The sequence below is a fragment of the Marmota flaviventris genome, chromosome 1, assembly GCF_047511675.1.
Source record: "Marmota flaviventris isolate mMarFla1 chromosome 1, mMarFla1.hap1, whole genome shotgun sequence".
NCBI lineage: Eukaryota > Metazoa > Chordata > Mammalia > Rodentia > Sciuridae > Marmota > Marmota flaviventris.
Genome location: NC_092498.1, coordinates 146,747,957 through 146,770,577, shown reverse-complemented (window position 1 = coordinate 146,770,577; position 22,621 = coordinate 146,747,957). Strand labels below are relative to the sequence as shown.

The 22,621-nt window shown below is 39.8% G+C and overlaps 1 protein-coding gene across 3 annotated transcripts in view; it reads right to left on the bottom strand.

The window, feature by feature from the left end:
- Bicdl1 (BICD family like cargo adaptor 1) overlaps positions 1-19,381 on the bottom strand; it is a 94,323-nt gene extending 74,942 nt beyond the window's left edge. For all 3 annotated transcript variants that reach the window (XM_027923413.2, XM_027923415.2, XM_071617074.1), the window contains exons 1-2: positions 18,922-19,381; positions 11,514-11,729 (exon numbers count right to left, since the gene is read on the bottom strand). In XM_027923413.2, coding sequence (XP_027779214.2) covers positions 11,514-11,729; positions 18,922-19,350 — 645 coding nt within the window. In that variant the 5' untranslated portion in view covers positions 19,351-19,381. The remainder of the gene's footprint in view (positions 1-11,513; positions 11,730-18,921) is intronic.
- Between the last annotated feature and the right edge of the window lie 3,240 nt (positions 19,382-22,621).

Genomic DNA, 22,621 nt, shown 5'->3' with positions numbered 1-22,621 from the left:
TTTCACCATGCACAAAATTCAACTCAAAGTGGATAAAGGATCTAGGAATAAAACCAGACACCTTGCACCCAATGGAAGAAAAAGTAGGTCCAAATCTCCATCATGTCAGATTAGGACCCAACTTTCTTAATAAAACTCCTGGAACGCAAGAATTAAAACCAAGAATCAATAAATGGGATGGACTCAAACAAAAAGCTTCTTATCAGCAAAATAAACAATCAGTGAGGTGAATAGAGAGCCTACAGAATGGGAGCAAATCTTTACCACAAGCACACCAGATACAGCACTAATCTCTAGGATCTATAAAGAACTCAAAAACTTTAACCCCCCCAAAACAAATAACCTAATCAATAAATTGGGCCAAGGAATTGAACAGACACTTTTCAGAAGATGATATATAATCAATCAACAAACATATGAAAAAATGTTCAACATCTCTAGCAATTAGAGAAATGCAAATCAAAACTACTCTAAGATTTCATCTCACTCCAGTCAGAATGGCAGCTATCAAGAATATAAACAAAAATAAGTGTTGGTGAGGGGAAAAAAAAAAGACACACTTATACATTGCTGGTGGGACTGCAAATTGGTGCAGCCAATCTGGAAAGCAGTATGGAGATTTCTTGGAAAACTTGGAATGAAACCATCATTTGACCCAGCTATCCCACTCCTTGGTTTATACTCAAAAGACTTAAAAACAGCATACTATAAGGACACAACCACATCAATGTTTACAGCAGCACAATTCACAATAGCTAAACTTGGAACCAACCTAGATGCCCTTCAATAGATGAATAGATAGGGAATCTTTGGCATATATACACAATGGAACATTACTCAACATTAAAAGGAATAAAATCATGGCATTTGCAGGTAAATGGACAAAGTTGGAGAATATAATGCTAAATGAAGCAAGCCAATCCCAAAAAAACCAAAGGCCAAATGTTTTCTTTGATATGAGGATGCTGACTCATAATGGCGATGGGGTGGGGGGAACATGGGAGGAATGGAGGAACTTCAGATAGGGTAAAAGGGAGGGAGGGGAAAGGAGGGGGCAATGGGGTAGGAATAATGGTGGAATGAGTTAGGCATCATTCCCCTAAGTACATGTATGACACAAATAGTGTGAAAATACTTTTTATACAATCAATGTCTTGAAAAATTGTGCTCTAGGGCTGGGGTTGTAGCTCAGTGGTAGAGCACTTACTTAGCAAGTGTGAGGCACTGAGTTCGATCCTCAGCACCACATAAAAATAAATAAATAAAAATAAAGATATTGTGTCCATCCACATCTAAAAAATGTTTTTTAAAAAAGAAAAATTGTGCTGTATATGTATAATATGAAATGAATTGCATTCTGCCATCATGTATAACAAATTAGAATAAATCTTTTAAAAATCCAGGGCTGTGCATGGTGGTGCATGCCTATAATACCGGCTACTTGGAAGGCTGAGTCAGGAGAATACTAAGTTTGAGGCTACTCTCAGCCACTTAACAACCCCCCCCCTCTTTTTTTTTAAACCTTTATTTATTTATTTTTATGTGATGCTGAGGATTGAACCCAGGGCCTCACATGTGCTAGGCGAGTGCTCTACTGCTGAGCCACAACTCCAGCCCCAAATCCCCATTTAAAAAAAAAAAAATTGTTCTAATTAATTATACGTGACAGTAGAATGCATTTTGACATATCATACATAAATGGAGTATAACTTCTCATTCAGATGATATAGAATTACACTGGTCATGTAATTATATATGCACATAGGGTAAAACTGTCTAATTCATTCTACTGTCCTTCCTACCTGCATACCCCCTTCCCTCCTTTCATCCCCTCCATCTAATCCAAAGCACCTCTATTCTTCCCTAGACAACCCCTTGTTGTGAATTATCTGCATAACAGAGAAAATTCAGCTTTGGTTCTTTGGTATTAGATTACTTTGCTTAGCGTGATATTCTCCAGCTCCAACCATTTACCGTTTACCAGCAAATATTTCATTCTTTAAGGCTGAGTAAAATTCCATTGTGTATATATACCACATTTTCTTTTATCCATTCATCTGTTGAAGAGCACCTAGGTTGGTTCCATAGTTTAGCTATTGTAAGTTGGGCTGCTATAAACATTGATGTAGCCGTGTCACTGTAGTATGCTGACTTTAAGTGCTTTGGGTATAAACTGAAGAGTAGGATAGGTGAGTCAAATGGTGGTTGGTTCCATTCCAGGTTTTCTGAGGAATCTCCATACTGCTTTCCATTATGGTTGCACCAATTTGCAGCCCCACCAGCAGTGTACAAGAGTACATTTTCCCCACATCCTCACTAACATTTATTGTTGCTTGTGTTCTTGATAATTGCCATTCTGACTGGAGTGAAGTAAAATCTCAGTGTAGTTTTGATTTGCCTCACACAGGCTAGGTGAGCACTCTACCACTGAGCCACAACCCCAGCCCTCATTCATATATGTATATTTTAGTTGCAGTTGAACACAATACCTTTATTTTATTTGTTTTTATTTAATGCTGAGGATTAAACTCAGGGCCTCGCATGTGCTAAGCGAGTGCTCTGGCACTGAGCCACAACCCCAATCCTCATATATTTTTTTGATTGATTGTATTCCTTCTTCTGTGAAGTGTCTGTCAATTCCTTAGACCATTTATTGACTGGGTTATTTTTCTTTGGTGTTACGTTTTTTGAGTTCTTTATATATCCTGGAGATAATGCTCTAAGGTGCTTGTGGTGAAGATTTTCTCCTATTCTGTAGGCTCTCTTTTCACGTTGTTATTTCCTTTGCTCAGAAGAAGCTTTTTAGTTTGAATCCATCCCATTTATTCTTTTTTTTTTTTAAAGAGAGAGAGAATTTTTTAATATTTATTTTTTAGTTTTCGGCGGACACAACATCTTTGTTTGTGGTGCTGAGGATCGAACCCGGGCCGCACACATGACAGGCAAGCATGCTACTGCTTGAGCCACATCCCCAGCCCCCCATTTATTGATTCTTGATTTTACTTCTTGCACTTTAAGAGTCTTAAGGAAGTCAGATCCTAGGCCTACATGATGAAGATTTGGGCCTACATTTTCTTCTATTAGGTGTAGTATCTCTGTTCAACTTCCTAAGTCTTTGATCCACTTTGAATACAGTTGTGTACAGGGTGAAAGACAGGGGTTTAATTTCATTCTGTTACATGTGGATTTCCAATTTTCTCAATACCATTTGTTGAATAGACTACCTTTTCTCCATTATATATTTTTGGCACCTTTGACTAGTATGAGATAACTGTATTTATTTGGGTTTGTCTCTGTCTTCTATTCTGTACCATTGGTCTATGTATCTGTTTTGGTTCTGATATCATGCCATTTTTGTTACTATGGCTTTGTAGTATAGCTTGAGGTCTGGGATTGTGATGCCTCCTGCTTCACTCATCTTGCTAAGGATTGCTTTGGCTATTCTGGGTCTCTTATTTTTCCAAATGAATTTCATGATTGCTTTTTCTAATTCTATGAAGAATGTCATTGAGATTTTAATAGTAATTGCATTAAATCTGTGTAACACTTTTGGAAGTATGGCTATTTTGACAATGTTAATTCTGCCTATCCAAGAGCATGGGAGATCTTCCATCTTCGAAGATCTTCTTCAATTTCTTTCTTTAGTGTTCTGTAGTTTTTTCATTGTAGCAGTCTTTCACCTTTATTGTTAGATGAACTGCCCCATTTTTTTTTTAGGCTATTGCAAATGTTGTAGTTTTCCTAATTTCTCTCTCAGTAGATTCATTACTGATGTATAGAAATGTATTTGATTTATGGGTGTTGATTTTATATCCTGCTACTTTGCTGAATTCATTTATTAGTTCTAGAAGCTTTCTGGTGGAATTTTTTGGACCTTCTAAATATAGAATCATGTCATCAGCAAGTAGTGATAGTTTGAGTTATTTTCCTATTTTGTACCCCTTTAATTTCTCTCTTCTAATTGCTCTAGCTAGAGATGAAACCCTTTCTTAAAATAAAAAGTAAAAAGGGCTAGGAACTGGGGATGTAGCTCAGTGGTAGAATGCTTGCCTAGCAGAGCAAAGCTATGGGTTCAATACCCAGTACAGCCCAAAAGAAAAAAAAAATCCATACAGTGTTAAGAATCAGTGAAGAGATAAATAATCCATGTAATCCATGTACAAAGCATATTGAATTCCTACATCATATTAAAAAATAAATTCCAGATAGTTTATTTCTTACATTCAGATATTTAGTCTAAGTTGTTTTAATGAATATGGAAAAATATCCTTATGATCTAGAGGACAGGATTAAGCAAAACACAAAAGAACAAATCATAAGGAAATGAATGATAAATCTGATTTCATTAAAAGTACATACTTTGGGTTAGCAAAAGTCTCTACAAAGTTAAACTACAGGCATGAGCTAAATTTCTTTTTTTTTAAAAAAAACCTCTTACATACCAATAAAATAGGTGAAGAATATAAACAGGCAATTTACAATAAACAAATAAAAGATGCTCACTAGTAATTCATGGAATGGAAATTAAAACAATAAAAATTCCATTTCTCAGGGCTGGGGTTGTAGCTCAGTGGTAGAGTGCTTGCCTCATATGTGTGAGGCACTGGGTTTGATCCTTAGCACCAAATTTAAAAAAAACAAACAAAAAAAAAAACGTATTGTGTCCATTTACAACTAAAAAAATTTTTTTTTTCAAAAAAAAAATTCCATCTCAAATTGGTAAGAATTTTAAAAATCTGACACCAACAAAGTGTAGGTAATGTGAAGAACACATACACTAGCTCTTACACTCACTGTTGGTTAACCAGCATTGTTAAGAATATAAATCTGTACAACTACTTTGAAGAATAATTTGGCTATTATCTCAAAAAGTTTAAGAAATAAATACTCTTAGACTCGGCCAATGCCTCTTTTAGGTTTATCCCCAGAGTAATTCAAATAAGTGTGCACAAGAAGAAAAGGCACAAGAATATTCATTACAGGACAGGCATGGTGGTGCATGTCTATAACCCCAGCTATTTGGGAGGCTGAGGCAAAAAGATCACAAGCTGGAGGTCAGTCTGGGCAACTTAGTAAAACTGCCTCAAAGGGCTGGGGTTGTAGCTTAAGTGGTAGTATGCCTGAGACCCTGGGTTCAATGTATCTCTGTCTCTTTCTGTCTCTGTCTCTTTCTTACTCATTCACTCACTCACATTCACACACAGATATTCATTGAAGGGAAGTTTATAATAGTGAAAACTAGAAAAAAACGTTTACCAACAAAAGAATACATAAATATATGATAGTATATTTACACAATAGAATACTAAACAAGAGTTAATCTGAATGAACTGAAACTGCATTTATTAACATGAGTAGAACTCAAACACAACATGAAGTCAAAGAGAATGAGTTGCAGAATCATATGTATATTATACTGCCATTTATTATACATTGTTAATAGATGCATATGTAGATACATGAGATATATGTCCATGTACATACATATACATACTGTAAGTACAAAAACATGAATGGGAAGGAAGATAACTCTGGAAAAGTGGATACAAATGAAAGGAGAGCTTCAACTATATAAATAATATTTTATATCCCTTAAAAATCTGAACTAGGACAAAACAATACTTTAAAACCTGGATTTATATTATTCTCTATAGTCTTCTATATGCTTGAAATATCTTATCATTATTTTTTATGTAATTATAGATGTAGGAAAGCCCTCTACCACTCAGTTACATCCCCAGCTCTTATTATTTCATTCTGAGATAGGGTATCTTTAAGTTATGCAGGCTGGCCTTCAACTTGGGATCTTCTTGCCTCAGCCTATTAAGTGGCTGGGATTAGAAATGTGTGCTACCACATCCTGCTTCTCATGATTTTTCAAACAGACAAAATGAAAATCTACTTAATAATCTCCAAGAGTCACTAAAACTGTATATATTCAGTGCTGTAAGAAACCAAAGCCCTGGTCCTGGGAAAGAAAATGGGATTAGAACCAAACACATGGTTCTTTGGCTGGTGGATTATGGTGAGGGAGGGAAAAGAAAAGATGTGGCTGATATCACATAAAAAACTGCCTGGGAAAAGTGTAAGAAAATGTCCTTCCAGTTTCTACAAACTCTAGAACTGTGTATCTTGCAGGAGGAAAACCTCAGAAGTCCCCAAACAATTTTAAATTTCATTCTCTATTAGAAATCTATTGGTTTTTCCCATTCTTTGGTCAACTGGTGCTTAAGTCTGCCCTTAATGTTTCCAAGATTATGTGAGCAGTGTTTTAATAGTAAGAACTGTGAAAATGCCTTCTTTTACCTGCTATTGAAGTTTTTATCACTGAGATTCATTTTGAAAATACCACCTTATCCCAGCTGCTTGTGGAAAAGGCTAAATAAGAAGCCTGTCTTGGGGCTGGGTATGTGGCTCAAGTGGTAGCGTGCTCGCCTGGCATGCATGAGACACTGGGTTCAATTCTCAGCACCACATAAAAATAAAGATTTTTAAAAAATGGTCAAGATGGTAAATTAAAAAAAAAATCAAAAGCCTGTCTTACTGCTATCATTCTTATGAACAAGACTGTTTCTATATCATTCAAATCATGGCTTTGGCTTGCAGCTGCACAAGTAGACTCTATAAGCTTTCCATGGTGTGGGGGTTACATCAGCCATAAAATCACTTGAGGATTTACCAACACTGATCAGAATCCATACTTCTGCTGCAGGCAGGTATGTTATATATCAGGATTCTGACAAATCCTCCACTTTAATCTTTATATGGAGACACTCAACCTTAGGCAACAAGCATGGTTCTGTGTCTCTCTACTCTCCCTGAAAGCAAGTCCTAATGTACTCTTGATAGTAAGAAAGACATGTCTAACAAGTCTTACCAAACCCTACTGTCAATGCCACAGTTCTATTACTTTCTAATTTAGAAAGTGACTTAACACTTTCCCCAAAAATGTCAGCCTGAGTTTCAGAAAATGATACAAAATCTTAGTAACTGAAAGACAACTTAGAGAACTTGTCTAAACGAGCAAATAAACTGGGATAAAGATAACCCCAGAGTATATGCAGCAGAACTCAGTGGATACTAGATATCATAGACTAAATCTGACTCAATTCCTGGGAGGGCCAATTTTATGTAAGTATTTCAGAATATCAGTTTAACTGGTAAACAAAACACTGTGCACTGTTGTGTTAAAACAAATAAATCATATGGATTAAAATGCAAAACTCAAGGTAGGAGGCATGGGAAAAATGAAGGAACTTTGGGCAAAGGGGAAGAAGGTTAGGGAGGAGGTATGGGGGCAGGAAAAATGGTGGAATAAGATGTACATCATTACCCTAGGTACATGTATGACTGGACATATGATGTGACACTACATCATGTATAACCATGTAAGTGTAAAGTTGTGCTGCAATTGTGTACAATGAATCAAAATGTATTCTGCTGTAACATATACCTAATTAAAATAAATAAATTTTAAAAAATACCCCCCAAAATGCAAAACTCACATGAATTTTTAGAATAAAATATTTTTTTTACTTCTGCATCTTAGAGTCTTATGCTCTTAAAGAGAATCAAGCCAGGCACGGTGGTGCATACCTGTAATCCCAGAGGGTGAGGCAAGATTACAAACTCAAGGCCAGCCTGGGCAACTCAGCAAGACTCTGATCAACATAAAAAGAAGGGCTGAGGATGTGGCTTAGCAGTAGAGTCTCCTGAGTGCAATCCCCACTACCCCACTTCCCAAAAAGAGAATCAAAGAATGACCAGATACAGCAATCCACTTACATGAAAAGGACATGGTAATCATAATGATAACCACCATTTATCAAGCACTTACTGTATTCTAGACACAGTGATTTGAGTCTTACATGGTTTATCTCATTTAGTCCTCATAATGCTATCAGGCAATTTTAATAATATAGTTCTTTCCAGTAAATACAGGAGGAAGCAAAAGGTAAAATAACGTTCCCCCATTTGCCCAGCTAGTAAATGGCAGAATTGGTGTTTGAGCCCCAGGCTGTGTGGTTTCAAAGCCTGTGACCTTAATTGCTGCCTGAAAAGCTTGAAATTGAGGCACAGAAAATCTGATTAGTCTTGAACTGAAAGATATTTAATCAAATCATGTATCTTTCTGTTACTCAAATTTTCTCAGATGCGAAAGAAGAACAATGCTTATTCCTTTCTTCATCCTGATGAGGATCCAGAAGCTCATGGATATATACAAACAGCATCCTATTTTAGAGCTAAAAAAAATATGGCTACAGAAAAACATGTATGAGTATTAATGACAATTTTATTCACATTAGCCAAAATGTGGAAATTACCCAAATGTCCATTGGCTAGTAAATGGATAAACAAAATATGTTATATATACACAACAGAATATTCTTCAGCCATAAAATGAAATTAAGTACTGATATATGCTACAACATGGATGCATACTGCAAATATGATGCTAAGCTAAAAACGCCATGTGCACAAGGTCATCCATGTACAATGTCAATTATATGAAGTGTGCAAAATAGGCAAATCCATAGAGACTGCAGGTGGATTAGTGGTTGTCAGGGTTAGGATGTGAGAGTTCTGGGTTATAAGGAATGAGAAGTGACTGCTCATGGGTGCAGGGTTACTTTTGGGGGAAGGTGAAATGTGCTTTAATTAGATAGTGGTGATGACTGCAAAACTCTGTAAATATAGCAAAAAAAAAAAAAATCACTGAATTTTTCACTTTTAAAAGGTGAGGATTGGGCTGGGGATGTGGCTCAAGCGGTAGCGCGCTCGCCTGGCATGCGTGCGGCCCGGGTTCGATCCTCAGCACCACATACAAACAAAGATGTTGTGTCTGCCGAAAACTAAAAAATAAATATTAAAAAATTCTCTCTCTCTCTCTCTTTCTAAAAATAAATAAATAAATAAATAAATAAATAAAAGGTGAGGATTATGGTGGGTGTGTGAATAAAGCTCAGTAAAGTTTTTTTAAAAATATTTTAAAAAACAATTAGCCAAAATAAATGTAAAAATACTTTGGATGAAAGTTTCACAAACATATTATACTACATTTTAAATATTATGCATTTCATGCTTATAAAAACACATCATATACACTGCACAAAAGCATGGCCTTCTACTATCTCTGCTTGGCTGCCATCTTGTCCTAGGAGAATCTTAATTCACTTCAAAGTACTTAACTCCTCTAGTTCCTGAATATCCGGTTAATAAAATGATAATAAAATGCAATCTAAACTTCTGCTGATGGAAACCCCAGGGACTTGTCCTGTTTTAAAAGAGAAAGGGAAAGAAGCCATAAAACCACCAAGGGCCTATAATCAAGGCCAGAGAGGATAACAAGACTCTAGATCTAGTGGAAGTGCTTTCTTTTTTTTTGGTACCAGGGATTGAACTCAGGGCACTCGACCACTGAGCCACATCCCCAGGCCTATTTTGTATTTTATTTAGAGACAGGGTCTCACCGAGTTGCTTAGTGCCTTGCTGTTGCTGAGTCTGGCTTTGAACTTGCAATCCTCCTACCTCAGCCTCTCAAGCCATAGGGATTACAGGCATGCACCCCCACACCCAGCTCTTCCTATATTCTTCTGGGAGCAGCTTATCAGGATTTTCTATAGTGAAATCAGGTAATGGAACAACTGTAAGATATTGCTTTAGTAAAATAACCATCAACACCAAAACAAACCCTTACCTTCATGTGGTGCTCAACAAACACACTATTCATTTTCACCTCAATAGTACTTGTATATAGTATAAATTTTTACCCCCATTTTAAAGATAAAGAAACTAAAGACACAAAGTCATCCAGTTAATGAGAGGCAGAGTCAATTCCAAGTTCTGTGGTTTTGTACCATGCCTTGTTAGCATTTTTCTCTTCATCCATCTTGGTACCTATTTTTTACCAGATTAGAAAAAAAGGGTTGAGTCTGTTTTTACAACATGAACTTGGCCCCCAAGAATTCTTAATCTCCCCTTTGCTTGTTTCGATTGGTTGCATTCATTCTGTAAGTCTCCATAAGAAATTCTTGCTGATAGTTGCATTAAACAAATATTTTTCAGCAAATAAATCAATCTGGCCAGACCTCTCTTATTAATCTTTCATGAATAATGAATGAAAAGACTCAAACTCATAAAATTTTTATAAGGATAGAGATTCCTTTTCCAGTTGCTGAAAAAGGTTTTAGAATTGACTCAGGAATGCTTTTACTCAGCTGGACCTGTGAAATTATTTCTGGAACTGTCCAGTTTTTGCTTTCCAACCAATCAAATGGTGATTGGATATTCTAGATGAGAAACTCACAGGCAAGATCTTCAGTGCTGGAATCATCACCTTTCACACATATTCTGATATTTCCATGCAACTAGATGTTTTTGAAGTTATTATTAAGCATCGTTTTCCTTCTTTTTTTCCTCCCTCCTCTACTGGAAGCATACTTTCCACTTCCTTGTGAGGCATGAAGGTTTTCACCTCTCTCAGAATTCCAACAGGAAGCAACTATGACACAAATGAAATTACTTCATACAGTGTCACTCATCAAATCAGTGGAAGATCCAGGGATTTACCATACACTGCCCTAGCTAAGCCTTTCTCCAAGACCAACACACTGACCACCACCACATGGACTGGGCAGTGCTCACGAGAGCAGTAGCACTTAGGGATGAAGTAAGAGAAATTCTCGTTTCCCTGATAACTGAAGAATTAGTAGTTTTATTTTCAAAACCCAAGGAAGACTGAGGACTGATTTTCAGAAAAAGGTGGATTTACTGATGAAGGCATTAATAACATTCCTAGATTTGTTAAAAAGGTATGTTCTGTATTGTGTGCATGTATGAATATATAACAATGAATCTCATCATTATGTACAACTATAATGGACCAATAAAAAAACGTGGAAAGAATTTAAATTAGATTTCTACACATTCAGTCCTTAGCCTCCTTTTTTGCAATGATTTTATAGTATTGACCTTGTTTAATTAATACTTTATGATACCACCTTATAAAGGCATAAGAATTTCTACTTGATGTGGAAATAAAACAAAAACTTTAATGTAGATACAATGTCTCCTTTCAAAATGCACATTCACAAATGTAATATAAACGAAAAATTACTTCCTCTAGAAAATTTCCCTGAGCTACTCAGTTTAAAGACAGCACCTTTCAATATTTGAACTAAATGAACTTACATAGTTTTACCAGGAATGATAGACTTTCTCTAGCAAAGGAATCATAAATCATATACGCTGAGTTATAAGGAAGTCAGACGTCATTAAGCCCAACAGCTTCATTTTAAAAATGAGAAGATGCTAAAGTTAAGACTCGCAAAGTCTTACAGATGTTTAACCACAGGCCTGGGTCTTGATTCCTGACTCCTATAAATTCTTTGAGATGGATGATACTTAACTTGCTGGTATCAAAACCAAAGGTATTAAAAATCAGAATGTATAATACAAAGAAGCTGTTTCTGCTTTTAATATTTTAGATCATAAATTCTTAACTTGTGACTCACCCTACTGAGTTGATCCAATAACCTTTGGTTCTGCTCTGATAGCTCCTGGACAGCCCGTGTTTTTTCTCGATCTGCTTCCCGAAGATGAACTTGTTGTCTCTCCAACTCATCCTGTAGCTGTTTCACATCACTCTCCAGCTCTGACACTCGCCCTTCCCACTCCCCTTCTCGGTTCTCAAACCGTCTTCTCAGTTCATGTTTCTCTTGTTCTAAGTGCTAGGTGAAAAGCAAAAAAGGATTAAAAACTTTAAAAAATCCCAGTCTTTTTTGTCTTTTCACATTCTTAACTTTTCCTCTCCCAGTCAGTGAGGACAACAAACCACCTGCCTCGGAGGATTAGTTGCCCAATTCACAGCTACATAAATACTCCCTTCCTTCAGTGCAAGGGAGGAGCTGGTTTCACAGGGGAAACATCATTTGTATTAGAAATACTTAATGTTTACTTTCCTTGGCATGTGGTTCTAGACTTGGGAATTCACTTGGGATTCAACAAGTCAACTCATGATTTGGTGAACTGTATATTTAAACGACTAAAAATGAGTCCTATAACAAAATATTCATAGTTTTACCAGGGATGATAGACTTTCTCTTTTGCTTTTGGGGGTGCTGGACGTAATCAGGAATTGAACTCAGGGGCCCTTGACACTTGGCCACATCCCCAGCCCTACTTTGTATTTTATTTAGAGACAGGGTCTCACTGAGTTGCATAGCACCTCGCTTCTGCTGAAGCTGGCTTTGAACTCTCAATCCTCCTGCCTCAGCCTCCCAAGCCGCTGGGATCACAGGCATGATTTACCATGCTCGACCACTCATTGCTTTTTAAAGGGGTCTTCTTGGGAACCATTTATTATGCATGCCTTAATATCAGACCCTTACAACTGCAGAATTTTCAAAGATGCTTCAGATTAATCATTTCTTCTTACAAATAAGGCAATAGAGGCAGTTAAGTGACTAGTTCAAGGTCAGTACTAGTAAATGGCAGGGCTGGGATTTGTGTCCAAGTCACATGACTAGTGCTCTAAATTATAGCTTAATAAATATATGTTCTGCATTTTAGGTATTTCTGTATTGTTATATATTTCAAAGTCATTAAGACAAGTTCAGATTCAGGTCTACTTTAAATTGTGGCCTATTAATAAGCCTTGCATATTTATTTCTGGTCCATTCATCCATTCTTGAGAGCTATGTTCCTGGGGACATGTTGATGAACAAAACAGACAAGCTTCTTGCCTTTATGGAGTTTTAATTCCAATGGGAGAGACTGAAGAAGTAATAAACTGTGTGTGATAAAGGGTATGCAGGAAAAGTACAGATGGTTTAAGTAGCAACTCAATAAAAAAGATCCCTGTGGATTGCAGGAAATATTTTGCTTCTGTGAGACAAATACGGATGCCTCTTTTCAGACACAAGTATATCCTCCTACTTAAAAAGCATGTTATGTACAATAAAAGAGTGCATACTTCAAGCAAGTTAAAGTAAGAATCCTCACCTCTTGGTGCTCTCAGAAAAGTTCTAATGATTGTTCAAAATATACCACACCAGGGCTTGGGATATAGTTCAGTTGGTACAGTGCCTGCCTTGCATGCACAAGGCCCTGGGTTCAATCCTCAGCAACACACACACACACACACACATCCCCACTCCTAAGATTGTAATTCAGCTGGGAATGGAATGAGGTCTAGACATCTATGTATGAATATAAACACAGGTACATGTATTTGATTTTTACAGGAAATTTTGCTGCCCTGAGGGCTGGCACTGAACTGTTGTGCTCTTTCAACCTAAAATGAGCACATGCATTCTCCTTTTGAGTACTCAGTCATCTCTTCTTAGGCAGCTACACTCTTACTTGACTGAAGTTCTCAGCTTTCAAAATATTTTTGGAATGCTTCTTTTGGGAAGCCTCAGGGATAGCTTATCTCATGTAAGAAAATCATTCCCATTGCTTTACATATGAGGTGTGTCTAAAAATGAAATTATCCCATTTCACCCTGCTATCTAATTCCCCTTACTTTGCTCTGAGTGATTTATGAATGTTTCTGAAAGTCAAATTTACCCCCTCACAGAGGAAAATGTGCCACAATTGAGGGCAGCGAAAAGAATATGTTGAAAGATAAAAAAAGCAATCCAAAATTAAAATTCTGAGCCCATTAGCAAAGATTTTTCTCTGAGAGCTTCCAAGATGACTACTTTAAGGAGACCACTCGTTTGGTTACTGCTGGTATATTTGTTGAAAAAGTCACATCACTTTACTTTTATACATAATACAATCTCAGATTGGAGCATGTGGAAAAAGGAACAAGGCATGGACTTCTACTCACCAGCCTGAGAAGTTTTTGCTCTGTGTTTCCCTGACACTGCTAAACTTAAAAAATGAGAATGATTTAGTCAATATAGAAATTTCATAAAGATAGAATGCAGAAAAAAATGCTAATTGCAATACTAAAACTGTGATACTTGGTTTATTGAATTTTTCCAAAATGAAAGACTGAGCAGAAGGCACCAGCAAGAACTCAGTAATCAGTGTTACTGAGAGGCCAGATAAATTAGGCTTGTGTTCTAAAAGAACAGAGAGACTTAAAAATATTCAGCAAACAGCTGCTAGAGAACAGCCCAACCAAGCAACTAAAACAATCCAATCCACGTGGGGGGAGGGGCTGAGGACAGGTGGTGCTGATCAGTCTAATCTGTCCTTTAACAGGAGACAAACTCCTTATTTCTTCAGGAATTATATATTTAAGTGCTAAATTAGCCAGAAAATTCTAAGCAGAATGTTGGAAAGCACAGATATCAGGGTCACCTATGCTCTCCCCTTTTTTCAGGGTTATATAGTATTTTAAAAGTTAATATCAAAATTGTCAAGTTCATCAAAATAAGGAAAGTTCAAGAAACTGTCACAGCTAAGGAGAGCCTAAGGAAACAAAACTAAATGTAATATGGGACCCTGGATGGGATCCTGGAATGCCTAAGGAGACAAAAACCAAATGTAATGTAGTATCCTAGATCAGAAAAAGACATTAGACAAAGGCTAAGGAAATCAGAATACAGTAAGGACTTCAGTGGGTATCATGAATTGTGGCAAATGTATCATACTAGTGTTAGCAAGAGGAAACTGGATGCAGAGTACATGGAAACTCTCTGTACTTTCTTTCCAATTTTCCCATAAATCTAAAACCAACTGTTCTAACAAACAGTCTACTTAAAACTCCCAAAAACCAAAAATATCATTAGCATACATAAAATAGATCTTTACCAAAACATATCTCTGAAAAAATTAAAAAGGAGTAAGAAAAAAGTGTCACTATGATCATAAGTCCAGGACATGGTTCTTGAAAAATACAAAGAGAAAGAATTGTTCTCTAAGAAGAGCAAGCACTGAATGCAAATCAGTACCCTGAGGTTTGCTCCTCTAGATCTGGTAGTGACTCCCAGATACACATTTTCAACCCTCTTCCCCTTAAAAAAACCAAAAAACTACTATAATCATAAGAATTGGCTGAGAGTGGAGGAAGGAAAATATAACTGAAGGAAGAGACTACCTCTGTGGTAAGGGATGATCCACTCTCAGCCATAAGAGAAAAAAATTGGGTACTGTACAACAACAAATATTTTAATCCCTAAAGAATACAAGTATAGAAATACAAGTTAGTTTCTCAGTTCATATTCTGGGGAAAAAATTAAGGACTTGGTTAGATATGTTTTTAAGATCAAAGGGGCTTATAGATGCAGTAGAAACAAAAAGTCTTTAGAACTTAAAGTATATGAAAATCTGATTCCATGAAAGAATATAGTCTTGCTGATTTGAGGATGAGAAAAATGGCCAAAACCTAACAGTTTTTCTAGATAACTTGAACTTTCAATTTAAGAGAGACGTACAGCTAAACAACTTCTATGTTAACCTTTAAACCATTAAAGATTTTAAATAGTATACCTTTAATTTGAAAAATGTAGGCTCAAGTACTTGATATTTGAAATGAGAAAACAAAATCTTGGGTTTGGCACAGAACTGGAGAGTTACTCTATGAATTTATGAATAAGTAGGAAAGATCTTGAAAATGGATTGTTTGGCACTGGGGCTGTAGCTCACTGGTAGAGCACCTGCCTCATACGTGTGAGACACTGGGCTCGATTCTCAGCACCACATAGAAATAATTTAAAAATAAATAAATAGGCTTGTTTGTCCTGAGGGTTTTTTTTTTTTTTTTGGTACTAGATATTGAACCCAGGGGCACTTACCCACTGAACCAAAACCACAGCCATTTTTGATATTTTATTTTGAAACAGTCTAGAAAAGTTACACAGGGCCTCACCAAGTTTCTGAGGCTGGCTTTGAACTTGTGATCCTCTTTGCCTCAGCTTCCCAAGCCTTCCTGCCACTATATCTGGCAGGAAGGTGCCAATTCTGAAGTAGCAAGGAAACAGATGGCACTAAAATAAAACCCATCTAGGGGCTGGGGTTGTGGCTCCGTGTTAGAGCTCTTACCTAGCATGTGTGAGGCACTGGGTTCAATTCTCAGCACCACATAAAAATAAAGGTCCATTAACAGCTAAAAAATATTTTTAAAAAAATAAAAGAAAACCCATCTAAGTGTAAACCACCATTCTGTGAGTCCACTCATTTTTTGTTGTTGTTTTTGAGATGGGGTTTCAATTGTTGCTGCACAAGCAGCCTGGAACTCATCTTCCTGCTTCAGCCTCCCTAATAGCTAGTATCATAGGTGTGTGCCCTCATGCCCAGCCTCCACTCAAACATATCTTTCAAACCAACCTGTGAGAAAATGTGTTTGACTCCAATGTATGAGTTTTGGGAAAATCATAAATCCTTCTTAAAGAAAGGGCTCTTTCTTTACTCCCAAATGTTTAATTTGATTGAAAACACAGTAACTGTGTTTTCAAAAACTATACTGTGGGGAAAACTCATTTGCAGTTATCAAATGAAACAGTCCAATGTAAACTCGAGAGTAGCAAAACTGATTAACATTAAAAGAATTAACAAGGGCTGGGAGTATGGTTCAGTGTAGAGAGCTTGGGAGTCCCAATCACAGCACCATGTGCACACACATACAAAAAAAAGCAACTAATGGCAATATTTTTAAATGTTAATATGTTTTTAAATGTTAATATATTTTAAATGATTTTTAAAACATTCACTAAAAAATTAGAGCTGGGTGCAGTGGTGCACACTTGTAGGTCTGGCTATACAGGAGGCTGAGGCAGAAGAATTGCTCAAGCCCAGGAGTTCGGGGCCAGCATGGGCAACACTGCAAAACCCTGTTTCAAAAACCAAAAAAAAACTTAGAATACTTTCATAATTTCAACTATATCTAGAAGAACTAACATAAATAAACTTGAAAATTTTTAATTTGGTTATTTTTAAATTGTGGTAAAATATACATAATATACAATTTACCATTTTACCCATTTTTTTAAATAAGAATGTTTACTATCTTTTTTTTTTAATTTTTTTTTTTTTTTAGTTCTCGGCGGACACAACAACTTTGTTTGTATGTGGTGCTGAGGATCGAACCCGGGCCGCACGCATGCCAGGCGAGCGTGCTACCGCTTAAGCCACATCCCCAGCCCATTTTACCCATTTTTAAGCATATAATTGTGTTAAGTCCATTCACGACATTTTGCACCAATGTCCAGAATCTAAAAAAAATTTTATCACTACTGTTCATATGCTGACTCGCAGAAGAGTGAAGACCTTAAATAATAGTTTGAGAGATTAAAACGTTTTTATTATTGCCCATCAAACCAATTACAAAATGTCAAAGGTAATTTGTTCTTGTACAAAAACACTTTTTGTTGGCGTGGAATTTTGAAATCTTTTTCCTTTTGAAGAAAAGTATAAAGACTCCACATGGAAAACAGGATGTAATTGTACACTCAGGATTACTATGAAATCTATCACTAATCAAACTGATACGATGTTCCTTTCAAGTCAGCTGTCTCTTCAATCAAGTTATCTCACCGAAGGAATTTCAAATCTCAAGTATAAATCTCAGCAGTAGTACTTCTTTACAGACTCGAGTAACTGAATCTCTTTAGGGAAAAAAAAGACACTCTTTTATTTCTAGACCTCTAATTCAAGTGAAATCAAACAATTCAATTCATTAGGTTGCTTTTTGGCAGTCTCCACATAGCTTTCACAAACAACTTTTCAGAGATGAATCTTGAGTTCATAACAGGCAGACCCAGTTAACAGGCCAGCTGAACCACAGGGCACTCACTCGTTTCCTTTTTTCCCTGATTTTACTTTTGATATGCCTTTGGACTAGACACACAAAAATCTTATTAAAGAAATGTTTCTGATTCCACCGACTGTTCAACCAGTAGCAGTGATGTACATGAAACCCAACTAGGGTCAATTTCAGACCTTATTCAGGTCTGTACTATTTTTTTTTTCTCTCTGGTAAATAAAGAATGAAAGAACTGACAGCAATCAGTAACTTAGTAACAATAGCAAATGCAGTCAGAAAAGAAAAAGCTTGTCTCCACTATTGTAGATGACAACCCCTTTCCATTTTTTTTTTGCAAATGTAATTTTCAGAAATGTTAATATTTGCCAATGCTAATATTCTGTACTTCATCTAAGACTCTTTTCTGGTTAAGAATAAGAATGCAAACAAGCATAGCTCTTAAAGACTTTGGTCTAGGAAACTCAAAAACATTACAGATACTTTAAAAGATATTTATAAAAGTTACAAGTAATACAGTTCTCATAGGTTGCACCTGGCATACAACTGCAAGCTTGAGACCTAGACCACGGAAAAGTATGGCTTTTTACAAATAAATATTGAGGCCCAAATTAAATCCACTACCAGCAGTCACATGTTGAACCTCTTGCCTGGTTTCTGCAATGGAACCACATTTCCTAATCCCCAAGAATTTGAAGGCTATATAAAGCTTCTGTATGGGCACTTGTTTCTCATAACTTTGACCTGCCAGGAAGTTAAGACAAGGGCATCTGGAGACCTTAATGCCCAAACTGGAAAGCTTTAGGCTAACACCCCGATTAGAGATTAACTACTTCCCTGAAAACCTGGAGCATATCTTAAATGCTTACCGACTTTCTCATTTCTCTGTGTGCAGACATCGTCTCAGTGCTGTATAAATTAGTCATACTGTAAGCTCTATTTTAGATACTGTGTACTGTACATATATAGAACGGCAGTGAAGCCATGCACGGACCCATTTGCCGTGAGCGGGGTGGGAAAGTCAGGTTGGTTCAACGAATATCCTGGACTAATAATTAGAAACCCTCTATCCTACCTCCTGTTCCAGATTATTTTCTTTGAGGTGGCGTAAGCAATGGAAGGGGAGAGAGTGAGTGGCTCCCTAAACTGCCTAGAACTAGGGGTACCTGGCCTGCCCCTACTTCCCACCCATTCAGAGAGATCCTCACCTCCAGCTTGTCCGTCAGCTCCTTGTGCATCTGCTCATACTGCCGGCTCATGTCCTGGTTCCTCTCGAGCAGTGCCTTGCCCAGACGAGCCGCCAACACCAGATCCTTCTCCTTCTGCCGTATCACCGACAGCAGCTCAGGGTCCTGGGCAAGCGGCGGCTGTGGTTCGGCTCCCTCGGCCGGAGGCCCAGGCTCGGCCTGAGGATGCTCCCCGGGATCGGAGGGCCGCTCCCCGGTCGCCAGCAGCGCCAGCTCCTCCTCTAAAGCCAGTTCCAGTTCCCCAGGGCCCCCGGGGAAGGAGACGAGGGCGGCGGCGGCGGGACTCCGGACTGCGTCCCCGGCCGCGGCGGGCAGCTCCATGCAGCAGGCGCTGTCCGGCTCGGCGGGTGCTGAAGCGCGGCCGGCCAAGCCCAGGCAAAAGGCGGACATGGCCCGCGCGCGCGGAGCCCGCAGCGGTGCGGCCCGGCCGGCGCGCGCCAGGCTGCAGGGGGGAGGGGCCCCGCCGCGCCGCCCCGCGCCCCGCGCCGCGGCACGCGCCCCTCGGGTCCCCGCGAGCACTGGGCGCGGCGCGCGTCGGCCCGCCCCTCCCCCGCGCCGGCGGCACGCGCCCCCGCCCCCGGGCTCAGCTGCTCGCGCGCGCCGGGGGGGAAAACGAGGATGGGGGTAAGAACAGGAAGGCCAAGGAAGGGAAGGCCGAGGGGCCGAAGCGGGAGGGGAGATTGCGAGAGGAACGCCGCCGCCGCCGCCGCCGCCGCCGCCGCCGCTGCCGGGTTCTCAGCCGCCCTGTTGCTGCTGCCGCCGCCGGACAGGCAGCGTCTCACGGGGCGGGCTGCGCTCCGCTGTCGCTGCGACGCTCGCTGTCGCTGCTGCTGCCGGCGGCCGTTCTCTGCAGCCGCGCTCCATGTCCCTCGACTCGGCGGCAGCCCCAGCAGCAGCGGCGACGGCGGCGGCTGCTGCTGCAGGGGCCGAGGCGGCGGCTCCACATCGCGCGCCGCGCAGCCCAGGGAGCTCCTTCCTGCCTTCCCGGCTCCTCTAGCTCACCGGGCCGCCAGCACCCCGCCCCGGGCTTCCGGCCGCGCCCCTCTCCCCGCCCCTCGCCGGCGCCTGACGCGCGCGGGCACCTGTTCGCCGCGCCCGCGCGGGATTCGCCGGCTCGCGGGTCTCCTCAGCGGCGCCCAGGTGGCGCCGGCCGCCGTAACCCCTGCGCTGCCTCCCGCCCGCGGCCGGCTGCGCGCGCCGCCTGCGGGGGTGAGGGCGCACCACTCCTAAGGGTCCCGGTTGCCCTCGGGCACGGCCACGCCCCCGGTCGCGGCCCCACTTTGCGGCGCGGCCCCGCCTTCAGCCTCGCTCCCACCGCGGGCGCGGCCCCGCCCCGTACGCTCACCTGGGGTGTGGCCTCGCCCTGGTCCCGCATTCACCTCGGTGGAGCGCGGCCCCGCCCCCGGCCTCGTTCCCACCCCGGCGCGCCCCCTCCCAGTCCTTGCTCCCACGGCTTGCCTGGAGCGCGTCTCCAGGTTCCACTCTAGTCACTTAGGTGGTCTGTGGGTCAGCGAGACTGGGGACATTCCTCCAAGACAGGTGGAGAAGCCCCGAGAGATTCGCAGTCCCGGAATCTAGGTCTGAGCCCCCATGAGAGCTAAGCAGTCAGGAGAGGGAGCCCTAGAGAGCAGTAGGAGGAGGGATGACTTCGGAAACCCGGCATCTTAATGATGATGACTCAGGAATATGAAGGACCAGATGCTTCGGAGAGAAAGGGTTCATGTGGAGACATAACGGAAAAAACTGCTCACAGATAGGAATACGAAGCAAAGAATCCCCCTAATGTAGCTGCCCCCCCCCCGTTTTTTGTCACTTAGTGTGTGCCAGTGTCCGTACTCAGTGCTTTTTATGCATTTATGCATTAGGTAATCCTCACAAGGACTTTATCTAAAGTACCGTCGCTTTCCCCAATTTACAGTGGGGGAAACCGAGGTCTGAAATTTGAATCCAGGACGGCTGATTCTAGGGTTCACAGAGATCACTATCCTTTACTTTTTTCACATATGACCAGTCTTCAAGAAGATAGTGGTAATTTATGACCAAGATAGACTGGCTCAGTATAGAAGCAAAGCTTTTTGCAAGGATCTAAAGGATTGAAGAGTCCACTGGCTGACTTCCAGTCCGCTCTTGCTTTTACCTCATTGGTGATGCTCTGTGTCGCCTGTTTTCAGAAACAAATCCATCTGAAGCCAGTATTGGTCCTTATTGTTTCTTTTTCCTCTTGGATGACAACACGTTTTTTTTAGTTACATCATACTTAGATTTTTGTTGTTGTTCCAGTGAGGTGGAAATTTCAGAATACCAAGAAGCTAAAGTGGGTCAAATGGTTTCTGTGGTTCTTATTTCTTATTAAATGCAGAACCTAAACAATGTTTGGATATCACAATCTATCCTCTGATGGAAAATTAAGAATCCAAAAGGTCCTGAGCCTCAGGGCTGGCTTTGGAAAGGAGATAGACTGAACAGAGGGGTTGCCACATCTCTTAGGGCTAAATTTGTGCACAGGCCCTTGCTGTTGAAACATTGGAATGTTCTCACTTTTTTATTATGGTCTCCTCTGAGCAGAAATCGAGGGCCCTGGGGAGATCCAGTTGCTACTTCCTTTTGTCTTGTTTGAATGACACAAGGACACATTTCTGTCTATCTTAATAAGAAGACAAATGTATGGAGAAGAAACATGTTTTCTTATCAGAAGGGGTTTCAGTTTTGTTTTTTTGTTGATGTTTTTTCCCTTCATGCAGACAGGCAGCCTGCCTTTCCAAAAGAGACCTTGGCTTGACTCCCTTTAACTCAGTGGTCCTGATCTATTAGACATGGTATGAAAATGAACTATTAGCATGCTAACTCTAGCTCCTAAATGTTTTCCCTAAAAATCTTCTACTGCCTACACTGAATAGGAAACAAACATTTCCTACTGTAGTTTTGGCCCTAAGCACTATATTCCTGAGAATGGCCAAAGGAGAATCAGTTTGTTTGGACAACTATTTAGAATAATGGTTCTTAAACTTTTTGGCCCTAGAATCACTTTACATTCCCCCAAATTATTGAGGACATCAAAAAATTTTACTTTATATAGCTGTAGATATTGATATTTGATTTTTTTTAAAACCAGGAATTGAACCCAAGGTAGCTTAAACACTAGCTTAAACATTCTCAACCTGTTTTTTTGTTTTATTTTCAGACAGGTCTCCTTAAGGACCTTGCTAAGTTGTTGAAGTTGGTCTGGAACTTGCAGTCCTCCTGCCTCAGCCTCCTAAGTTACTGGAATTATAGGTGTGCACCACTATGCCCAGCTAAAATATCAATATTTAAAAAGTTAAAATAGTAGGCATGGTGGCTTATTCCTATAATCCCAGTGACTTGGGATGCAGAAGTAGGAGGATTGCAAGTTCAAAGTCACCCTCAGCAATTTAGCAAGGCCCTAAGTAACTTAGCAATACTCTGTCTCAAAAAAAAAAAAAAAAGGCAGACTGGGGTTATGGCTCAGTGGTTAAGTGCCCCTGGATTCCATCCCTGGTACCAACATAAATAAATAAAAAGTTAAAATACAGTGCTGGGAATGTAGCTCAGTTGTAAAGTGCTTGCCTAGCAAGTACAAGGCCCTGGGTTGAATCCCCAATATCACACACCAAAGTTAAAATATGGAAGAATTAAAAATATT